General features: G+C 39.1%; 1 protein-coding gene across 1 annotated transcript in view; it reads right to left on the minus strand.

Moving 5' to 3' along the window:
- Positions 1-434: 434 nt before the first annotated feature.
- Positions 435-17,689, minus strand: part of srp14 (signal recognition particle 14) — a 31,361-nt gene continuing 14,106 nt past the window's right edge. The window contains exons 3-5 of the mRNA XM_028821893.2: positions 2,994-3,106; positions 2,686-2,718; positions 435-1,263 (exon numbers count right to left, since the gene is read on the minus strand). Coding sequence (XP_028677726.1) covers positions 1,174-1,263; positions 2,686-2,718; positions 2,994-3,106 — 236 coding nt within the window. The 3' untranslated portion in view covers positions 435-1,173. The remainder of the gene's footprint in view (positions 1,264-2,685; positions 2,719-2,993; positions 3,107-17,689) is intronic.

The raw sequence follows: 17,689 nt of genomic DNA on the forward strand, positions 1-17,689 counted from the left end.
GACCAGCTGTGCTTTTTCACAGAATATCTTAACATTTCCACTTCTATCTAGTTTCTGTAAAGCTTCTTGCTGAGTGTTTGCCAATGATGAAGATGTCTTAAGATCTCAAACCTAGCATTTGTACAGAGTATTTAGTTTATGGGCTATAAATAGCCGGCAGCTCCATCACAATGCCCGTCACCATTTTCGGGTCAGGACACGGCCCAGTGAGCTCGCTCCCAGGTCTGGCTGATGCTTCTGATCCCCAGCGTTACATGTGCTTTAGGTCACTCATAGAGAATACCACATGAACCTCAGCCCAGAGTATTGACAATTCCAGTATTTTCATATTAAATGTTTTCACTCATGACACTTCTTCTGTAGGCCCACAGGAAAAGGAGAAAAAAAAAAGATTAAATATATATTTCATGAGAAAAACAATGATAGAATTAGAGTAATTTTATAAATTAAATGTTTATTTAAACAGCAAAAACTATAACAAATATACTTTGCAAAATGAGCATTTTAATATTCAACACAAGAAAGCATTAACTGAAATTTTGTCAAAGTAAAGGTAAGATTTTTTAATCCATTTGAAAACATCACTATTTTCCAAGGAGACCGCAGCTGAAAAATAAAAAGCAACTTTGACACACTTGCATCTTGGTAATGTAATAACACTGTCAGGCTTAACAAATTATAAAATCAGAAACTAAATATAAACATTGCCCAAAAACACATTTTAGTGACACAGTCTTACAGTTTGAATTTTTAGAAGCTCTTTCTCAGACTTCAGCAAGGCGACACGATGTTCCTGAGGGACAGTTCTTCTACTGCCAGACTTGCAGCTGTAGATCAATGGTTTACTCGGTAACATTAAGGACAACCTTTGAATTTATCATACCAAGTGAAACTTCACAGTCAGTGAATAAACACACCAGTAGTTTCTGAATTGCATTTGATAATATTTTAGCTGCAAATGAACTCAATTTGTAATGCATTTTCAGCCAAACAGTCATGGCATTGAATTACATGTCAGACATCAATTTCAATCACTTGGTGTAGGGATCACAAACATTTAACTCTCGCCAATTATTCCGCTAACCTGCTTCCCATAACTTTTTTTTTTCTGGGTCTTGATAATCTTGAGTATGTGAATTCTAAAGCGAGCATGTAGTGTTGACTGGTTTGTCTTCATGGGGTAGCTTTGGACTTCTTGCTTTTGCTCTTTTTGTCTTTCTTCTTTAGCCCATCCATATGAGCTCTTAAAAGATTAGAATACGCCTAAAGAAGACACAAAGTGACATTGTCCTTCATTTATTGGTTATGAAGTGCATATAGAGAATTAATTCACAATCAGTGGCCACAAACAAACCATAAGCTGGTGACAACTCCTATACTAAACTGCAAGGGCAAGCTGGCTTACCAGACAGAACGAGTCACATGACACTCTCAGACACGACCAATTACTACTCCTCCCTCAAGCCTTCACCATTTCCAGTGAAAATATAAAAGTGCGGAAACGTTTTGAACATCCCTCGTATTTATAATTTGATTAATTGGGAATTTCCATTGTTTTAATGTTCATTTGCTAATATTCTATTTTCAATGTGTTAATATTAAAGCTTTTTATAATTCTGCTGCAGAAATTCTTCCCTATTTGTGCCTTTAATGAGCATCTCCTAATTGCTTTAGGTTTATGGTATTTGTTATATTTTTGCTAGCTCAACCCAGTTGGCCTCCCGAGATTTTTCAATACCTGCACAATAAGAATGTCCAGACGTTCCTTTGCTCTTAGCCAATTTAATGAAAACGCATCCTTTCATCCAGAGATACATTTCACTGTTTCTTTACCAAAACTGCCTTTTGCTCTGAAATTGTTACACTGCTGCTTTGTGCACATGCTGTCATAAAGCTTCGAACAGGAAGAGCATTTATGATTTTTGATGGTTGCAACACTACTACAGCATATACTATGAAAGTGATTAGACAGAGCAGGTTCTTGTTAATCGCTCTTTATTAAACTCATGTTAAACCAGGATGGACATGCTTGGCAAAGAGCTACTACATTTACATTAAAGACCGACTATAGTCTATAGAGGAAGAGAAATGTTTTGATTTGAAATTATTGAGCAACCACAGTGGACAGTATCTATTAGTAAAGATATTACATATTTATATTAAAATTTTAAATAAACCTTGTTCAAAGAAAGCCTATCATTGGTAATTTGAAAATATTTTCAACCTGCTTATCCAGTTCAAGGCTTCTGAGAGGAATCAAACAATCCATCCCTCTTTTATGAGAGATAACCTTCAAGTAAATGCTTCTTTTGGAAGATATAATATATCTCAGTATTGTACTGCATGCTGTAAATCATGGTTATTGTACACAAGTTAAATCAAAGCATAAACATTTGATGGTAAGCAAATGCTGTGAGTGATGGCTATGAGATGAGGGGTTTCTGTCTCTTAATGACTTTTGTTAGCAGTGCTTGACTTTCACTTGGGTTTCTACATTGTTTCCCTTTCCCACCATCATTAAGTAAGTTAGCATAGCTTTAATGAATGTCTTTGTAGCGCACCTGCTTCATAACCCTAAAACAATCCATCAGTACTTAAGGCATCTGAATTACCGTAAAAGTACAACATTCCACAAGACACATCACCAAATGTACACAAGACAAAAACATTTAAAGTTAGGCTTACCATCTGGAATTTTATAACTTCTTTAGAGCTCACCTGAAAAACAAACAGACCACACTATCAGACTGTCACATTATATTTCCTAAACTAACAAATGTGAAGTTCAGATTTTAATTTCTTAGTAGCTGGTCTTTTGACATTTTACGGACACATCAATATTCAAGGCTTTTACTTTACAGTGGGTGGACGGCTTCAGCCGTCACTCGGGAGCCTTGGTGGCCACATACACATGTTGGTAAAAAGTCCTTCTGAAAGAGCTAGTATTGTAAAGGCTTTAAGAGAAGACACTGGAGGCAAAAAACTATACCTACCACTGTAGTGATCTTCTTTTTTCCATCAGTTGCTCGGAGGAGACATTTATTGTCTGCTGGTTCAAATGTTTCTGGATGGCCTTTCCTTGGGACTGGTTTTGTCCTTCCATCATCTGCAACAACAGAAATATTTAAGCATTTAGGCATGGTGGGCCTGTCCATTAGGTGGTGGCAGATGTAATCTGTTTTCTGAAGGTTGCAGCAAAATATCACATTGCTAATGAATTCCTTAAACAATCTATACATTTTCCTTACAACATGATAGTAAATATGTATATGAAAGCTACTTATTTTTGCAGGTTACAAACCTATACCCAATATTCTGATGTGGCCCTGCAAAGCAAACAACATAACCCCATAAAAATGAATATAGAATTGCCTAAAACACTTATCTAATCAGGAAGAAAGAAGTTAACAGAAAATAAAATGATACTATAAAACAAGATGTATACAGTCGTCTTTGTATGGATAAGCATTTCAGAAACACAATAGTGCTCCTCCTCTTGATCAGTAGTCCAGATCTAACTATGCAACTTTTAATGCAATGCAAAGTAATAATTGCATAATTAGATCTGGACCACCCTGTACTGTGTGTATCTACTGTTAAACAAGATCTCTGTCACATAGGCCTTTCCCTTTCTTATCAGCCATAAAGTCAAAATCGGAGACGCTCAAGTCACCTGAAAGGCCGTTCCTAGCAATTGTTACTGTAACATCTGCCCTTCCAATCTGTATTTTTGTGACAATCACAATCACAACTGAACAACATTCAAAATAAATTTAAAAATAGTCATGTCTGGCCCTGCCTCTAAAAAAAAAAAAAAAAAAAAAAAACACAATGATACAACTTCTTAAATACACACACTCTCACCTGCTGGCAAGACTGTCCAGGTCACAGTCATAGATACTTGAATTTCAGTTTGTCCTCTCCTTTATACTTAAAATTCAATTAAACTATCAAATGTAACACACACGAAACCTGTTTGCGTTCATTTCCATGCAAAGCAAATGGATATTGGGAATGATGTCACTGCTCATTGTTATAAAAGTATTTAATGACCATGCCGTCATGCAGGAAACTGCTAAATCATATGTCATTTGTTCCTATAAATTTTATACATGGCCAGTCCGTGGTTCCATGTGAAACGTTTGCAGTGTAATCAGGGATGGGGTATAAAGATAATGCATTTCACAAGACACTGTCTATATTTAGTTTTGTATTTACAATTTTAAAGAGATGAAATGCATGAATCAGTGACTTTTTTTTTTTTTTTTCAAAGCATCAATAAAACTGCTTTTGCTTGATGTTCCATTAAAGAATGATTTGATGCCAAATGGTTTCCCGTCTGTCCTACGTAAACGTATATGCTTTCTCACTTACAAACAACAGAAAGACAATCAATAACTACTTTCTATTTTCCCAGCAGTATACCGAGTTGACTGCTCAAATGAAAAAACAGATCTGTAACTTAATGTAAAATGTTTCAAAAATCACCATATTGCATGAACTCTTCAGTGTAGATGGGTTCTCCCACCCATCTCTGTCTGAGCATGTTGCATCTTATTACTTGACAGCCCATGGTAAATTTCTCATTCCTGGTAGCAAAAGACCTACCTGTTTATAACTTATTTCTGCATTTTAAACTTCAAGAAAAACACTCTACAGCACCAACTCAGAACAACAGGATTATTAGTGGTGGCTCTCTGGCTAAAAGATCTATGCTGGTAACTCTAAAGTTGCCAGTTCAAATCCCAACAGTGCCAGAAGGAATGCTATTCGATTGGGCCCTTGAGCAAGGCCCTTAACCTGCAATTGCTCCAGTGCAAATAACTGACCACGCCCTTGGACCCCAAAGCTTCTCTCTCCCACTCTGTGAATCTCTGGAGAGTAAGTAGGGGTATGTGAAAAACTACAAATTCCTAGTGCAACAAATTGTATATGGCAAATAAAGTGAATCGTCATCATTTGATGAACATCTCTTGTAAAGACGATCTCCCTCAGGCAGTGGCATATATGGCCACTTAGCTTGTGCCACAGTGTTTATCCCCCAGCCATAGAAATAAAATAAAGTTTAATATTGTTAATTTCTCTCCTCTTCTCCACGAGATACTAAAAGGCAACCAACTGGGAATTGATATTGCATTGATGTCCTATAGCCCTCTGTGGTCCTAACCTTGGACTAAGGAGTTATACCAAATAACCATTCATTTTTGTAGTTTGTTATATTGTTAGATGCTCATGGCCATTCTAAAAATTTCTAAAGAAATTAAATATACATCAATAAAATGTTTTTTTACAGTAACAAATCTAAAGAAAATAAATGGACGTGTAAATCATGGAAGGTTTTTCGATCAAACAAATGGATTATTATTACTGATGAAGGCAAATTAAATAAAAATTAACATGACATACTTTGAAAAACAAACATTAGGCATGATGCAGTATTTTTATTATTACTTTTTTTTTTTTTTTTTTTTACTACTAATGCAGCTCTCTTATCAGTTTTTTTCTGTACATTTGCAAACTTTCATTATAATGTCAAAAATTGTTAGTAGAAGAAAGTCAGTTGTAAATGTAGCACCCCTGCTAAAATACTTGAACTTGTTTAATCTGCCATATTTGAGAGGGATATGGCAGGAGAATCATTAAGTACTTCCACTGTCATTTGTGGAACATGAACATTAAACATGCAATTAATTTGTAAATAATGCACTTGACTAAGGAGAACCTCCCTCCTCAACTGAGAGGGTTTCAAGACCTTTTAAGTGCCATATGTTTGGCAGATCCCCTTATCTTATCCAAGGCCTCTGTAAAGGCTGTCAAGGACTCCTCTGCAACTGTATGTCTCGTATTTTGCTCTCTGTTCCTACAGCCCCTGGTATGAATTGGTGTCTCTTGCCTTTGGTCATAAATATACTTCCTTTGATGTCCTCAAGGACTTGATGCACTATTTAAATGAAAGAATAACAGAGCCACCAGAATCCTTCCTTTTTGGTAGGGAGAACCCAAAAATGTGTTCTTACCTTCTTCCTTGTTAGTGAACCCTAGCCTGAAGGAGTCTATTAATTTTTTACATGTAAGATTTCTCACTTAAAGATTCACCAATGTTGTTTCTTGTCCTAGTGTGTATATAAACACAGGGAACTTCAGTTTCTGTATTACATCTTGCCTGAAGAAGGGCCCTGAGTTAGTTAGGTAGATATAGATACTTTATTAATCCCAAGGGGAAATTCACAATATTGTATTTTGTATTGCATATTGTAATCTTTTTAGTTAGCCAATAAAAGATGTCATTTTGCTTCACTTTTCACTTCATTGTTAGCCAAAAAGACAAAAATTACCCAAATAAGTCAATTCAGGAGTTTCAGCAGTGTTTCTGACTGGCACAGTAAGAATAACAAACGGCCATTCACAGTTTTCTCTTGGCCATCATGCTACAGTAGGATTAAACCACATATACAGTATAAGAATATCTGCAACCTATGCTTAACAGTAGTAATAAAATCCACAAGCTCTCATTGCTCCTTAAAGCCTTGAGACACAAAGTTACAAAGCACATGGTCATAATAAAATGGAAATATGACACAAAAAAAATTAAAAAACAAATTGTCATTTGTTCATAAAGATATAAATCAGGGGTTCTCACCTTTTTCCTTGACATATCACCACCAGAAACTGAAAATGTTTCAAAAGAGGCTACTGAACCAAAAATTAAAGGTGTTATATCTTTATCTGCACCCCCTGCCCTACCCTATTCATAATAGTGTGATTTGAGAAGATCAAAACAGAACACAGGACACTAGCTCTGCTCTAACTAAAGCCAATGTCACATTACATGACTTCTAGTCATAGGGGATATCAAACTTGACAACTGCTGTTGCCAATTTTTCCAAAGTATCACAAGCTCACCCCCTACATGTGACAGGCAGTCGCACACTGCCCGACAGAGCTGGTGCTAACAAAGCTTTACCAGGTGTGGCAAGTTCAGCCACAATCTCGGCTCTTTTTATTCCTCATTTGTTTCTGCAGAGGTATGTAAAACATAAGCCAGACAGCTTAACCTCATGTTTTTAAGGTCCAAAACACACACATTCTTTTTCCTCATAGATGAATTATATGCATTATAATTTTGGCTGAGTGCTCACTGGTTCTCAAATCCTGCAAACAAAGAGTCCAATCAACAATTTCAGACAAAGTCAAATTTATTTGATTTTCTCAGGGCTAGTCACAGGATGGTTGCACCAAGTCTCTGGGTTTATCAAACTACACAAATGAGATTCACAGGCACATACTAAAACTGCCCCGACTCGCTAAGGTTACATAAATGAAGTCTGTGACTGAAAATGACTGTAAAAAGTGTGTAATATGACAAGAGCCTTAACATTATAAATACAGAGTATGACAGATTTTCTAAACCTTTACCAGGCAATCTCAGTTTGTTTTTGCACTTTGTTTATCCACAAAAGGAAACAGACACACTGTTCAAAAACTTGCACACAGAAAAGAAATGGTAATTAAAGCCAAAGGTCTGCAACACTGTGGAGGAAATGTCACAGTTGAATCAGCACTGGTTTCAACCCAGGATGAATTGTGTAATTATCCAATTGTAAAAAGAACAACCTTACAGCATTTCCATCATAACAACAAGCCTGTCCTCTTTATGTTTTCACACCTACAGTATGTTGACATTAAATGAGTTAGCCATCAGTGAGTTAATTATCTTAATTTGAGTTATCTAGCACAGGACTGTGGGCAGTTTGTCCTTTTTCTTGTAGCAACAGGCTCAAGGGCAGTAAGGAATCAGCCCAGTATGCTGTGCCTTTTCTTTGTAGGACATGCACTCACTCTCACACAAACTCAGACAATTTAGAGAGCTGCCAATCAATTTGATTTCTTGTCTAAATGCCATGACAGAAACATGGAGTCCCTTCAGAAAATCTATGCAATTTGTATTCTTTTGAGAAAAATTCTTCATTTGGAAGTGCACTATTACCAATTAGGCCCATCTGTTGTACACAAACAGAGCACACCATCGTAAAACTGTTTATGACACGCTTAAGAATTCAAAATAAAAAGAAAGACAGCACTGGGGCACTCGGGGTTAGACATTATATGCAAGTACTCTGCTAAAGATTTTCTTTTTTTTTTTGTAGAAAAAGAGGGCTAAAGGACTTTCAATTGGCAAATAAAATTAAAAATAAGCGCGCTGCCTTTCACTCTATGTTTAATTAGGACTGTGTTAAGATGAAGTAAAGAAAATTCTCACTTTCTACCCACTGTGATATGTATATGGCCGGCCGTTCATCCCAGCCAATACCCCCAGGCTGCCAGGTGGAGCTCTCCTTGCAGCATGGAGGTGCCCTGAATACCAGCAGGGAATCATGGCCAGTGGAGTTTTCCTTTAAAGCCCTGCTGGATACCTTGGGGGCCAACAGAGGACACTGCAGGGAGGCCCAGAGACTATTACGTGCCCTATAACCCAGAAGTACGTCTTAGTCACAGCGACAGGAGGGATGACGTACTTCCGGGATGAAAAGAAGACACTTTGATCTGACCCGAAGTGCTAGGAAGTCGCATGGACTGCAGGTTCAGAAGCAATTCCGGGTGACGGACTATAAAAGGACTGTGGGAGATCCCAGACGTCGAGGTGAGCTGGGTGGAAGGGTGGCAACGTGTCTGGGAGAGTGGAGGATTGATTGTTTATTGTGTATTGGTGTATTTATGAGTATAGTGGAGTGGAGGGTGCTTTGTGCACATTATATTCCGAATAAAAATTATTATTGGACTTTTATCTGGTGTGTCACACCAGGTTTTGAGGAAAAACAACATTGACTCATTTTGGAAATGCACTAATAAAATGTCCATTATCCAAATGCTGTACTTGACGTCCTTTCAGAGGGATGGACTCACTTTTTCATTTGCCCCGGTCACTTCACTACTGACTGTGTTGTCCATCAATCACACACAAGTGTAGCCTTACATGATGCATTTCTTTTTATGTATGAAAACTTAAAATATACATCTACCCAAAGACAAACCAAACTGCAGGATTGCCAAAATCAAGTGTAATATGCACTTGTTAAAAAAAATATGAGAAAAGTCAATTAAACTAGCTCATATTGTACCTGAAGTTCATAGGCCATCTGGAAGTTAACTGGTCCTGGGACATGAGATGGTATGGTATCCCTCACTACCCAAAATGCTTTGATCACAACTCATGCAGTTCTCCCCGGTTCCTGACATCCTCGGGTAGAGCTGCCAATTGTTAGCTAGTTGTACAGTGATTATTCTTAAAAACAAGATGAGGTACGTACAGGTAGACTGACAACACAGCAAGTTTGTTAAGGAATTTCGCGCAACACAAAAATGTGAAATGAGGAACATCATGACCCCAATTAGCTTATTGGGTTCATCTTGCATACTGAGTGAGAGCATAGCCATCACGGTCAAGTAGCTTCCAATTTCTCATTTGGGCCAAACTAATTATATCTCTCCCCTCAACTTCCATGTCATTGCGACAGTGCAGGTCAGCTCCACGCTCCCACTTCTGTTTTGGGAGCCTCTTGAACCAGACACTGTCGATAATACAAAACAGATGAGCCAGACAGATAGGAACACTCAACAAAGCAAGGGGTAGGTGCATAAAAGTGCAAGGAAGTGCTTTAATAAAGTGTTTTTATTAAAACAATTCAAAAAATTAAAGAGTGTTCCAAAATGCAGTGCTTCATAAACTCCAAAAAATAAATAATCCATAAAAACAGGGAACCTCCATGCAATTAAACTCTAGAATTTAAAACAATAATAAAACCACCAGTCACTGAGTCCATGTTCCATCCCATGAACCCAGCACAATGCCCTCTTCATCTTCCCGGCTCACCCACTCATCGTTCACCTGGCAGAGACACCAGTATCTGCGGTCCTCTCCACCTGACCCTGCCTTGGCTGCCTTAAGCAGCATTGGCCTGACCACTCGGGGTCGGTTTTCGTCTCATGTTCCTTCTTGCTCGTTCTGGCACACCTTGGATCCCTAGAGGGAACTCCACCACAACACTCCACACCACTAAATCAGTGGGGACAATCTGCCCTAGAATGCCAATCCTTCGTGCTGCCTTTCCCTAATTCCTGGATGGCTCATCCTGCCACTCCACCCAATGCTGTTCTCATGGCTCTGTTCTCCCTTCTGTCCCATGCAGGCTCCTTTTATACTACTGTTCCTAATGGGGTGAAGGTGTGAACGTGCCACACCCATCGAGGAATTAATAAGGCACCTGCCTGATGGGCTTGCTCACTCACTTGTATCTTCGCAATTAGGCAGGCACCCCCAGCCATCTTATAAACGAAGCACACTCACACTTGATTACAGTCTGCACTCTTGCGGGTTACGATTATTTATTTAAAACCAGTAAACCCCCGATTCTCTAAAGAATCGCAAATCCAAGAATGGCAATTACTTTCAGTTCCCTCCAATCTTAGTAGGGATGAAAAATCATGGCGGGTGGAAGCATCCTGGGAAAGTTTTCATTTAATCAAATAAATATATTTGTACTAAAGCAGTTTCTTTTTGGAGCCGTGACTCCTTTGGTTCTGGTGTTTCAGAAGCGTGTTGTATGCGCCTTCATTCATTGTTTTTATCTATGCAGTCTTGTTTTTGTTTTTCTATGGGTGTGTTGTTAGCTAGAAGTTGTTTGCTGTTAGGAATCGTAATTGAACTTACTTTTAACACTGAATTACCTTAATGTGATTCAAATAAGCCACACTGACAGCTGCCACACTGAGTGCTGGCACAGTGGATTAGAGCACACTGACTGGTGGCACTGTGTAGTGGAGTAGCTGCTGGTACTGTGGAGTGGAGAACACTGACCGCAGGCACTGTGGAGTAGCTACCACTACCTCAAGTTTAAATACACAGACATATATAGATAGACGGCGCATTCACTGCATTTCCCAGTAGACATGATACATCAGCCTTATTGCAAGTGGCAAAAGTACCATTTAAACTAACACAGGTAGATGTGGAAACCGGGTTTTCTGTTGAAAAAACAATAACGTTTAAAACAGTTTCGTTTACATACAACAGATTGTGGCGAATCGTTTAAATGCAATTATGTATATCCATTTATACACTAATAATGGCAATTATTAAATAATAATAATTATAATTATTATTAATCATTCCTCCCATATAAGTAACATTTCGGGGACTGCCTTCTATCTTCGAAACATTTCCAGACTTTGTCCTGTTCTTACGCAACACAGTACTGAAGTATTGGTTAATGACCGAGTCACCTCACGTATAGATTACTGTAATGCTATTCTATTTGGCATGCCACAAAAACGTATCCATCGCTTACCATCCATCCATTGTCCAACCCGCTGAATCCGAACACAGGGTCACGGGGGTCTGGTGGAGCCAACCCCAGCCAACACAGGGCACAAGGCAGGAACCAATCCCGGGCAGGGTGCCAACCCACCACAGGACACACACACCAAGCACACACTAGGGCCAATTAGAATCGCCAATCCACCTAACCTGCATGTCTTTGGACTGTGGGAGGAAACCCACGCAGACACGGGGAGAACATGCAAACTCCACGCAGGGAGGACCCGGGAAGCAAACCCAGGTCCCCAGGTCTCCCAACTGCGAGGCAGCAGTGCTACCCACTGCGCCACCGTGCCGCCCTCCATCGCTTACAACTTCTTCAAAATTCTGCTGGCAGGATAATATCCTGCTGTTGTAAATCCACTGAACATATTACACCTATTCTCTCTCAACTTCACTGGCTCCCTGTTAACTACAGAATACAATACTAAATACTGTTCTTAACATTTAAAGCTTTCCACAACCTCACTGATCTCCTCCAGACTTACACTCCTCTCGCTCACTCAGATCCTGTAATTTGAAAGTATTCAGTCTGGCAATATGGTGCAGCCTTAGTTTGTGGAAGACAAACACAACTAAAGACATGAGCATAAAATGATGGTTGTCAATTTCAAACTGTGTTTCCTCAATGTGTTTCTTGACAAAAAACATCAAGTTTGAGTAATGTTAACAGCTAACAACGATCTACATAGTGACTAAATACGTTTACTAAAACGTTGTTTGGAGGCTCACTTGAGCACATAAATGCATAGCTTTGCTAGCTTAGCTAAAGTAAAGACTATAAAACAGGATTTTCTAATAGCCAAATATAACCAAAACAATTGTTCAGCCTTACCTATGAAATGTAATCCCCTGGGATCTGGTTTGGAGTGTACAGCGGTTTGTACAATCCCAAGCAGCACACTATTCATTACTTCACTCCACAGCAGTGCCACTCACAATACGGCAGCGACGTTGACGTACAATTCTGCTAGTCATGAAGCGTCTAGTTATTCTATGTCTATGTTTAAATATGTCACCATGGCAACTTGTTGGTGTGCACGCTTTACCTCAAGTTTAGTTTACAGGTTGTGTTGTGTTGTTTGGGCGCCACTTACTGACTCTGGGAAGCCACTGGGTTTGACTCTGGGCCGCTGTGCGAGTGCGCTTTTGGTACTGGGTTTGACTCTGGGCCGCTGTGCGAGTGTGCTTTTGGTACGGGTTGCGTCTGGCATCCATGCATATATACAACCCTCGTAAACATTACTAAACGAAGGTTTTATATGTGGTGGTGTGCGTGTTCGGGCGGCGGTTGTATTGTGACCTGAAGTTTAGTTTACAGGTTGTGTTGTGTTGTTTGGGCACTACCTACCGAGTCTGGGAAGCCGCTGGGTTTGACTCTGGGGCACTGAGTCGCAGTGCGCGTATGCTTTGGTGCGTCCGGCATCTGTGCATATATACAACCTTTGTTTAGTAATATAGATCAGCACAGAGCCACGGACCATCTACCACAGCCATGGGTTCAAAATCATCAATCTCCACAATTTTCATCAGTGAACTTCTAACAAATTACCCAAAATCTTATATACTTCAAGCTGTGATAACCGACATCGTGTGCAACTGTTTGTCACTAGATACCTTTGTCCTGCTAAAGTGGGCATGTACCCCATCTGCCAGCTAACGTTCCAAGACAGATTTTAGATTTGATTTTTTTTTTTTTTTTTTTATTTAAAAACAATACACACCCCACAATCACTCATTGTGTTCATTTAACTGTATTTCATTTACAAGTTTGGTATATCTGCTTTGTACACAGATGGACTAACTATATAACGTATTTTAAGCACAGTGTAAGATTGTTTCTACAAAAACAGCTTTCTATGTTGACCAACGTCACATATAATTTGACAGCACAACAACTGACAGCAATTATGGGTGAAGAGAAAAAGAGACCAAAACAAAAAAAAAAAAAAAAAAAAGGGTCAAAGAAATCATTGTTTTCTGAAAGTATTGCTGTATTTCCTGCTTAAAAATAGCCTGTACCTCTAAGAACATCTAGAACAGTGCTTCCCAACCCGTGTGCCGTGAGCACAGACTAAGGGTGCCGTTGCCAGGTGTCAGAGTATAAAAAAAATTTGATTTGAACTGATAATAATAATACCAGTTACACCTCAAGACTAAAGTCTTGCTACTTGTGTGCTTTAATACAGTCCAGCGTGCATCCTATTTCAACTGCAGTCTGATGAATTAATAAATATTACCTCTAATTTACTTACTTGCCACAGGGTAAGTGACGTTACTTCCTGTTGTCTGTTTGGTTTTTTTTTTTTTTGCACCAAAAATGGCCGACTGTAGTGAAAGTCGTAAACGTAAAAACAGCAGCAGCATCAATGACCTCAATGAAAATGATAATGCGGGGAGCAGTGAAGTTGCAAAAACGAAAACACAATACTATCAGGACAGTTACTTGAATTATGGGTTTACATTTGTTGACAAAAAAGGTATTCAGCACCCACGATGTTTGTTGTGTGGTGATATCCTTGCAAATGAAGCCACGGTTCCAAGCAAATTGCAACGTCACTTTCAAACCAAACACCAGAATGCAAATAACAAGAACTCGGCATATTTTAGGCGTTTAATGGACAGCCAGCAGAAGCAAGCACAGCTGTTTATGAAAACTGTTTCGGTGTCAGACAAAGCCCAGTTGGCTAGTTTTGAAGTCGCAGAACTGGTTGCCATGGCAACGAAACCACACACCATAGTCGAATCTTTGATTATGCCAGCATGCAAGATAATGGTGAAAACGATGCTTGGTGACGATGCAGAAAAAGTGATATCCAAAATGCCATCGTCAAACAAGACCGTTTTTAGGAGGAAAGAAGCCAGGTGATCTGACATCAACAACAACGTGTGCGTTTTACTTCAGACCTGTAAACGATTTGCTCTGCAGATCGATGAGTCTACAGATGTTAGTGGAAAATCCCAGTTGCTGGCCTTTGTAAGGTGTTCGAACAATACAGAAATGTTGGAACAGTTTCTGTTTTGCAAGGAACTTATTGAAACAAAGGGAGAAGATGTATTTAAACATGTCTGCACGTTTTTCAGTGAGAATGATTTGTTGTGGGAATGGTGTGTTGCCATTTGCACAGATGGTGCTCCTTCTATGACCGGCAAAATGCGTGGTTTCATGGCATTTGCTAAGCGTGAAAATCCGAACATAATCACCACGCATTGTTTCATACATAGAGAAGCACTTGTGAGCAAGACGCTGGGAACTGAACTGCAGTCAGTTTTAGATCAGGGATTAAAATTGTTAACTTCATCAAAGTCCATCCAGTCAAGTGCAGACTGTTTGAGACACTGTGCAAAGACATGGGATCAGAACATTACACTCTGCTAATGCATACAGAAGTCAGATGGCTGTCAAGAGGTAAAGTTCTGTCACGGGTGTATGAACTGAGAGATGAACTCCGCCAGTTCTTTCTCAATGAACAAGCAAACAATGACTTCGTGACACTGTTGGCTGATCCAACATGGTGCAGTAAACTTGCATATCTCGTTGACATTTTTGAAGTATTGAATGCATTGAATTCGGGCATGCAGGGCAATGATTCGAACATACTGTTACTGACAAGCTGCAAGCTTTCTGTCGTAAACTTCTGATGTGGACAAGTGAAATAGAAACAACCCATTTAATTTGCACGTTTCCTCGTGCAGTACAGGCTGATCCTGGCGCCGTCGTGTTGCATGATGTCATTGTTAAGCATTTGTCACAGTTGGGAGACAATTTACAACATTACTTTCCAAGTTTAGACATCCCTGGCAATGACTGGATAAGGAACCCATTCCATCAGCAGTTGGACTTGTCTAACTTACAGATGACAGAGAAAGAACAGCTACTTGACATTGCGAGTGACCGAACATTACAGCTGAAGTTTAAGGACATGAATTTAACAGAGTTTTGGATTATGGTTGAAAAGGAACGTCCCGTGTGAGGTGCTAAGGCTATCGGCATACTTATTCCATTCTGCACCACTTATCTGTGTGAAAAGGCATTCTCGGCATTGACACTACTGAAGACAAAACACAGAGGATGTTTACTGTCAGTTGAAAATGACTTACGAGTGTGTTTGTCAACTGCAGTTTGAAAGTTTGTCAATATGAGCTCAAATTCTCTTCGAAGCCAGCCTTCGCATTAATTATGACGTTATAGTCTGCTTTGTGCCTTGTGACTTATTGCACTTTTCATGTTTGTGTTGTGTTCAAGTTTTTCATTTGAGACTGGTTTACTGGCAATTTATTTTTGTTACCTTTGTAAATGCAAAAATGTATAGTTGATACGCCTTATAAAAATAGGAATCTCATTCTACTCAACTGATGAGTTAAGATTAAATTGTTAATTTGAGTAGTTACATATCAGAGTGAAGGGGTGCCATTAGCTGAAAAGATTTCACTAAAGGTGCCATGGTTTGGGAGAGGTTGGGAAGCACTGATCTAGAAAGCAGTCATTTTAAATGTGCTGTGATGTACTTTACATCTTCACTGAAAATAGACGTGTCTAACACGCACAGATCAAAAGAAAAAAACGTTTTCTATGAGTTTGTGAGCTGGTTGGCGAAGTGGCCCCACATAGTCAAAGTACATACTAAAGGCTTAAGTTACAATCTATAACATTTTTTTTTAGCAATACCACTTTTCACCATCATAAGTGTGGTGGAAGTGTACCTACCATAGAAGCAGATAAATATTTTGTATGTCTATTTGTAAACTAGACGAAGCCAATGTAGTATTAGTGTTTCAGTACATCTGTTTTACTTCATTGATGAGAACAGCAGTGCTTTGCCATTTACCAAAATAAGCTACCCCTCAGTCTTTAGGACTGACTCAGGATGACAAATTTATGGCAAGTGGGATGGAGTATCAGACCAGTTTGGCAAGCGTAACTGTGTTTGGACTTGCACCAGCCTATAAGCTATCCATAGCAGGAAAGCCATAAACTGCCTAAACAAACCAACTGGAGGATGAGCAGAGACTGAGCTATTCCATTAGTGAATCTCCCAGGAAAGTGTGTTTGACAGGAGTTACACAGAGACAATAAAGAGAGAGACTTGCAAAGGCCTGCCATATTGCATCTGGACAAACCCAGACCAGATGATAACCTGAAGAAAGCAGGCTGCCTGGGCCTGTGCAGATGACAAGCGGACCAGGAATAATTGAATGCAACTATAGGTTATGTGCCACATGAATTGGTTGTATGGTTTTGGTTTAAAAGCTACATTCTATATGCTTGTACAGCACTAGTTATAATAAAATTATCGATAATACATATTTAAAGATGTAGCTCTTTCTCCTGCTTGTTCCTTCACTATGTCTAACCATCTGAGGTTATAGATAAAGAAAGGAAGGCATAGGAAGTGTTGAACTGAAGTAGTGTACCTCACCACAGACTGGTAAGTGTATGGGATTTTAGACATTTTGGTTACGCCTAAACAATACAATAAAAAATGGAAAACAGGGTCACCATAGAACCATGCACTGCAAAACAATAAGGCAGTATAACACACACACACAAAAAAACACAGTTTCCATTTATCAAAATCACTAAAATGATAAAACCACAGCACAAGTACAAATGCTAATACAATATGGGCAGAAACTTGGAGCAGCCTGTAAACCATTAGAGAATAGAAAATAATGACATTTGAAGAAACTGGTAAATATTGGCATAATGAGCACAGATAATTAACTCAGGAAGAACAGTTATAAAAAAATAAATATGTTACAACTGGTGAGGCTTCTCTAACAAACAACAGAAAGTTGTTCCTAGTTGGTACATGTTTTCCCTGTGGCTCATCTGGGATTACCCAATGCAAATGAAACAGATTACCTAAATATCAAGGACGCTTACAACACTTGTATTTACTAATGCTAAATGGTAGGCTTGCTGGCGCAGTGGTAGCGCTGCTGCCTTGCAGTAAGAAAGATTTGCATCCTGGGTCCTCCCTGTGTCGAGTTTCCTTCAGGTACAGCTGTTCCTCCCACAGTGATTTGGCAAACACTAGTGTGAATGTGTGTGGATTCACTTTTGATGGACTGGTGTCCTGTTCAGGGATTATTCCTGTGCCCTATATGCTGTACGGGATGGATTCCAGCATCCCTGTACACTGTTTAGGACTAAGTGGGTTAGGAAATGACATGTTATAGTTGTCAAATTCACAAATTAACCAAAATCCAATTTAACAGAAAGAAAGAGCATTGAGTAGAAATGTAAACTCAAAAAAAAACGTTACTGTCATGGATAAATAAAAATGAACGAATCTTTGTTCAAACCTGCTT

The sequence above is a fragment of the Erpetoichthys calabaricus genome, chromosome 16 (genome assembly GCF_900747795.2).
Source record: "Erpetoichthys calabaricus chromosome 16, fErpCal1.3, whole genome shotgun sequence".
NCBI classification, from domain to species: domain Eukaryota; kingdom Metazoa; phylum Chordata; class Cladistia; order Polypteriformes; family Polypteridae; genus Erpetoichthys; species Erpetoichthys calabaricus.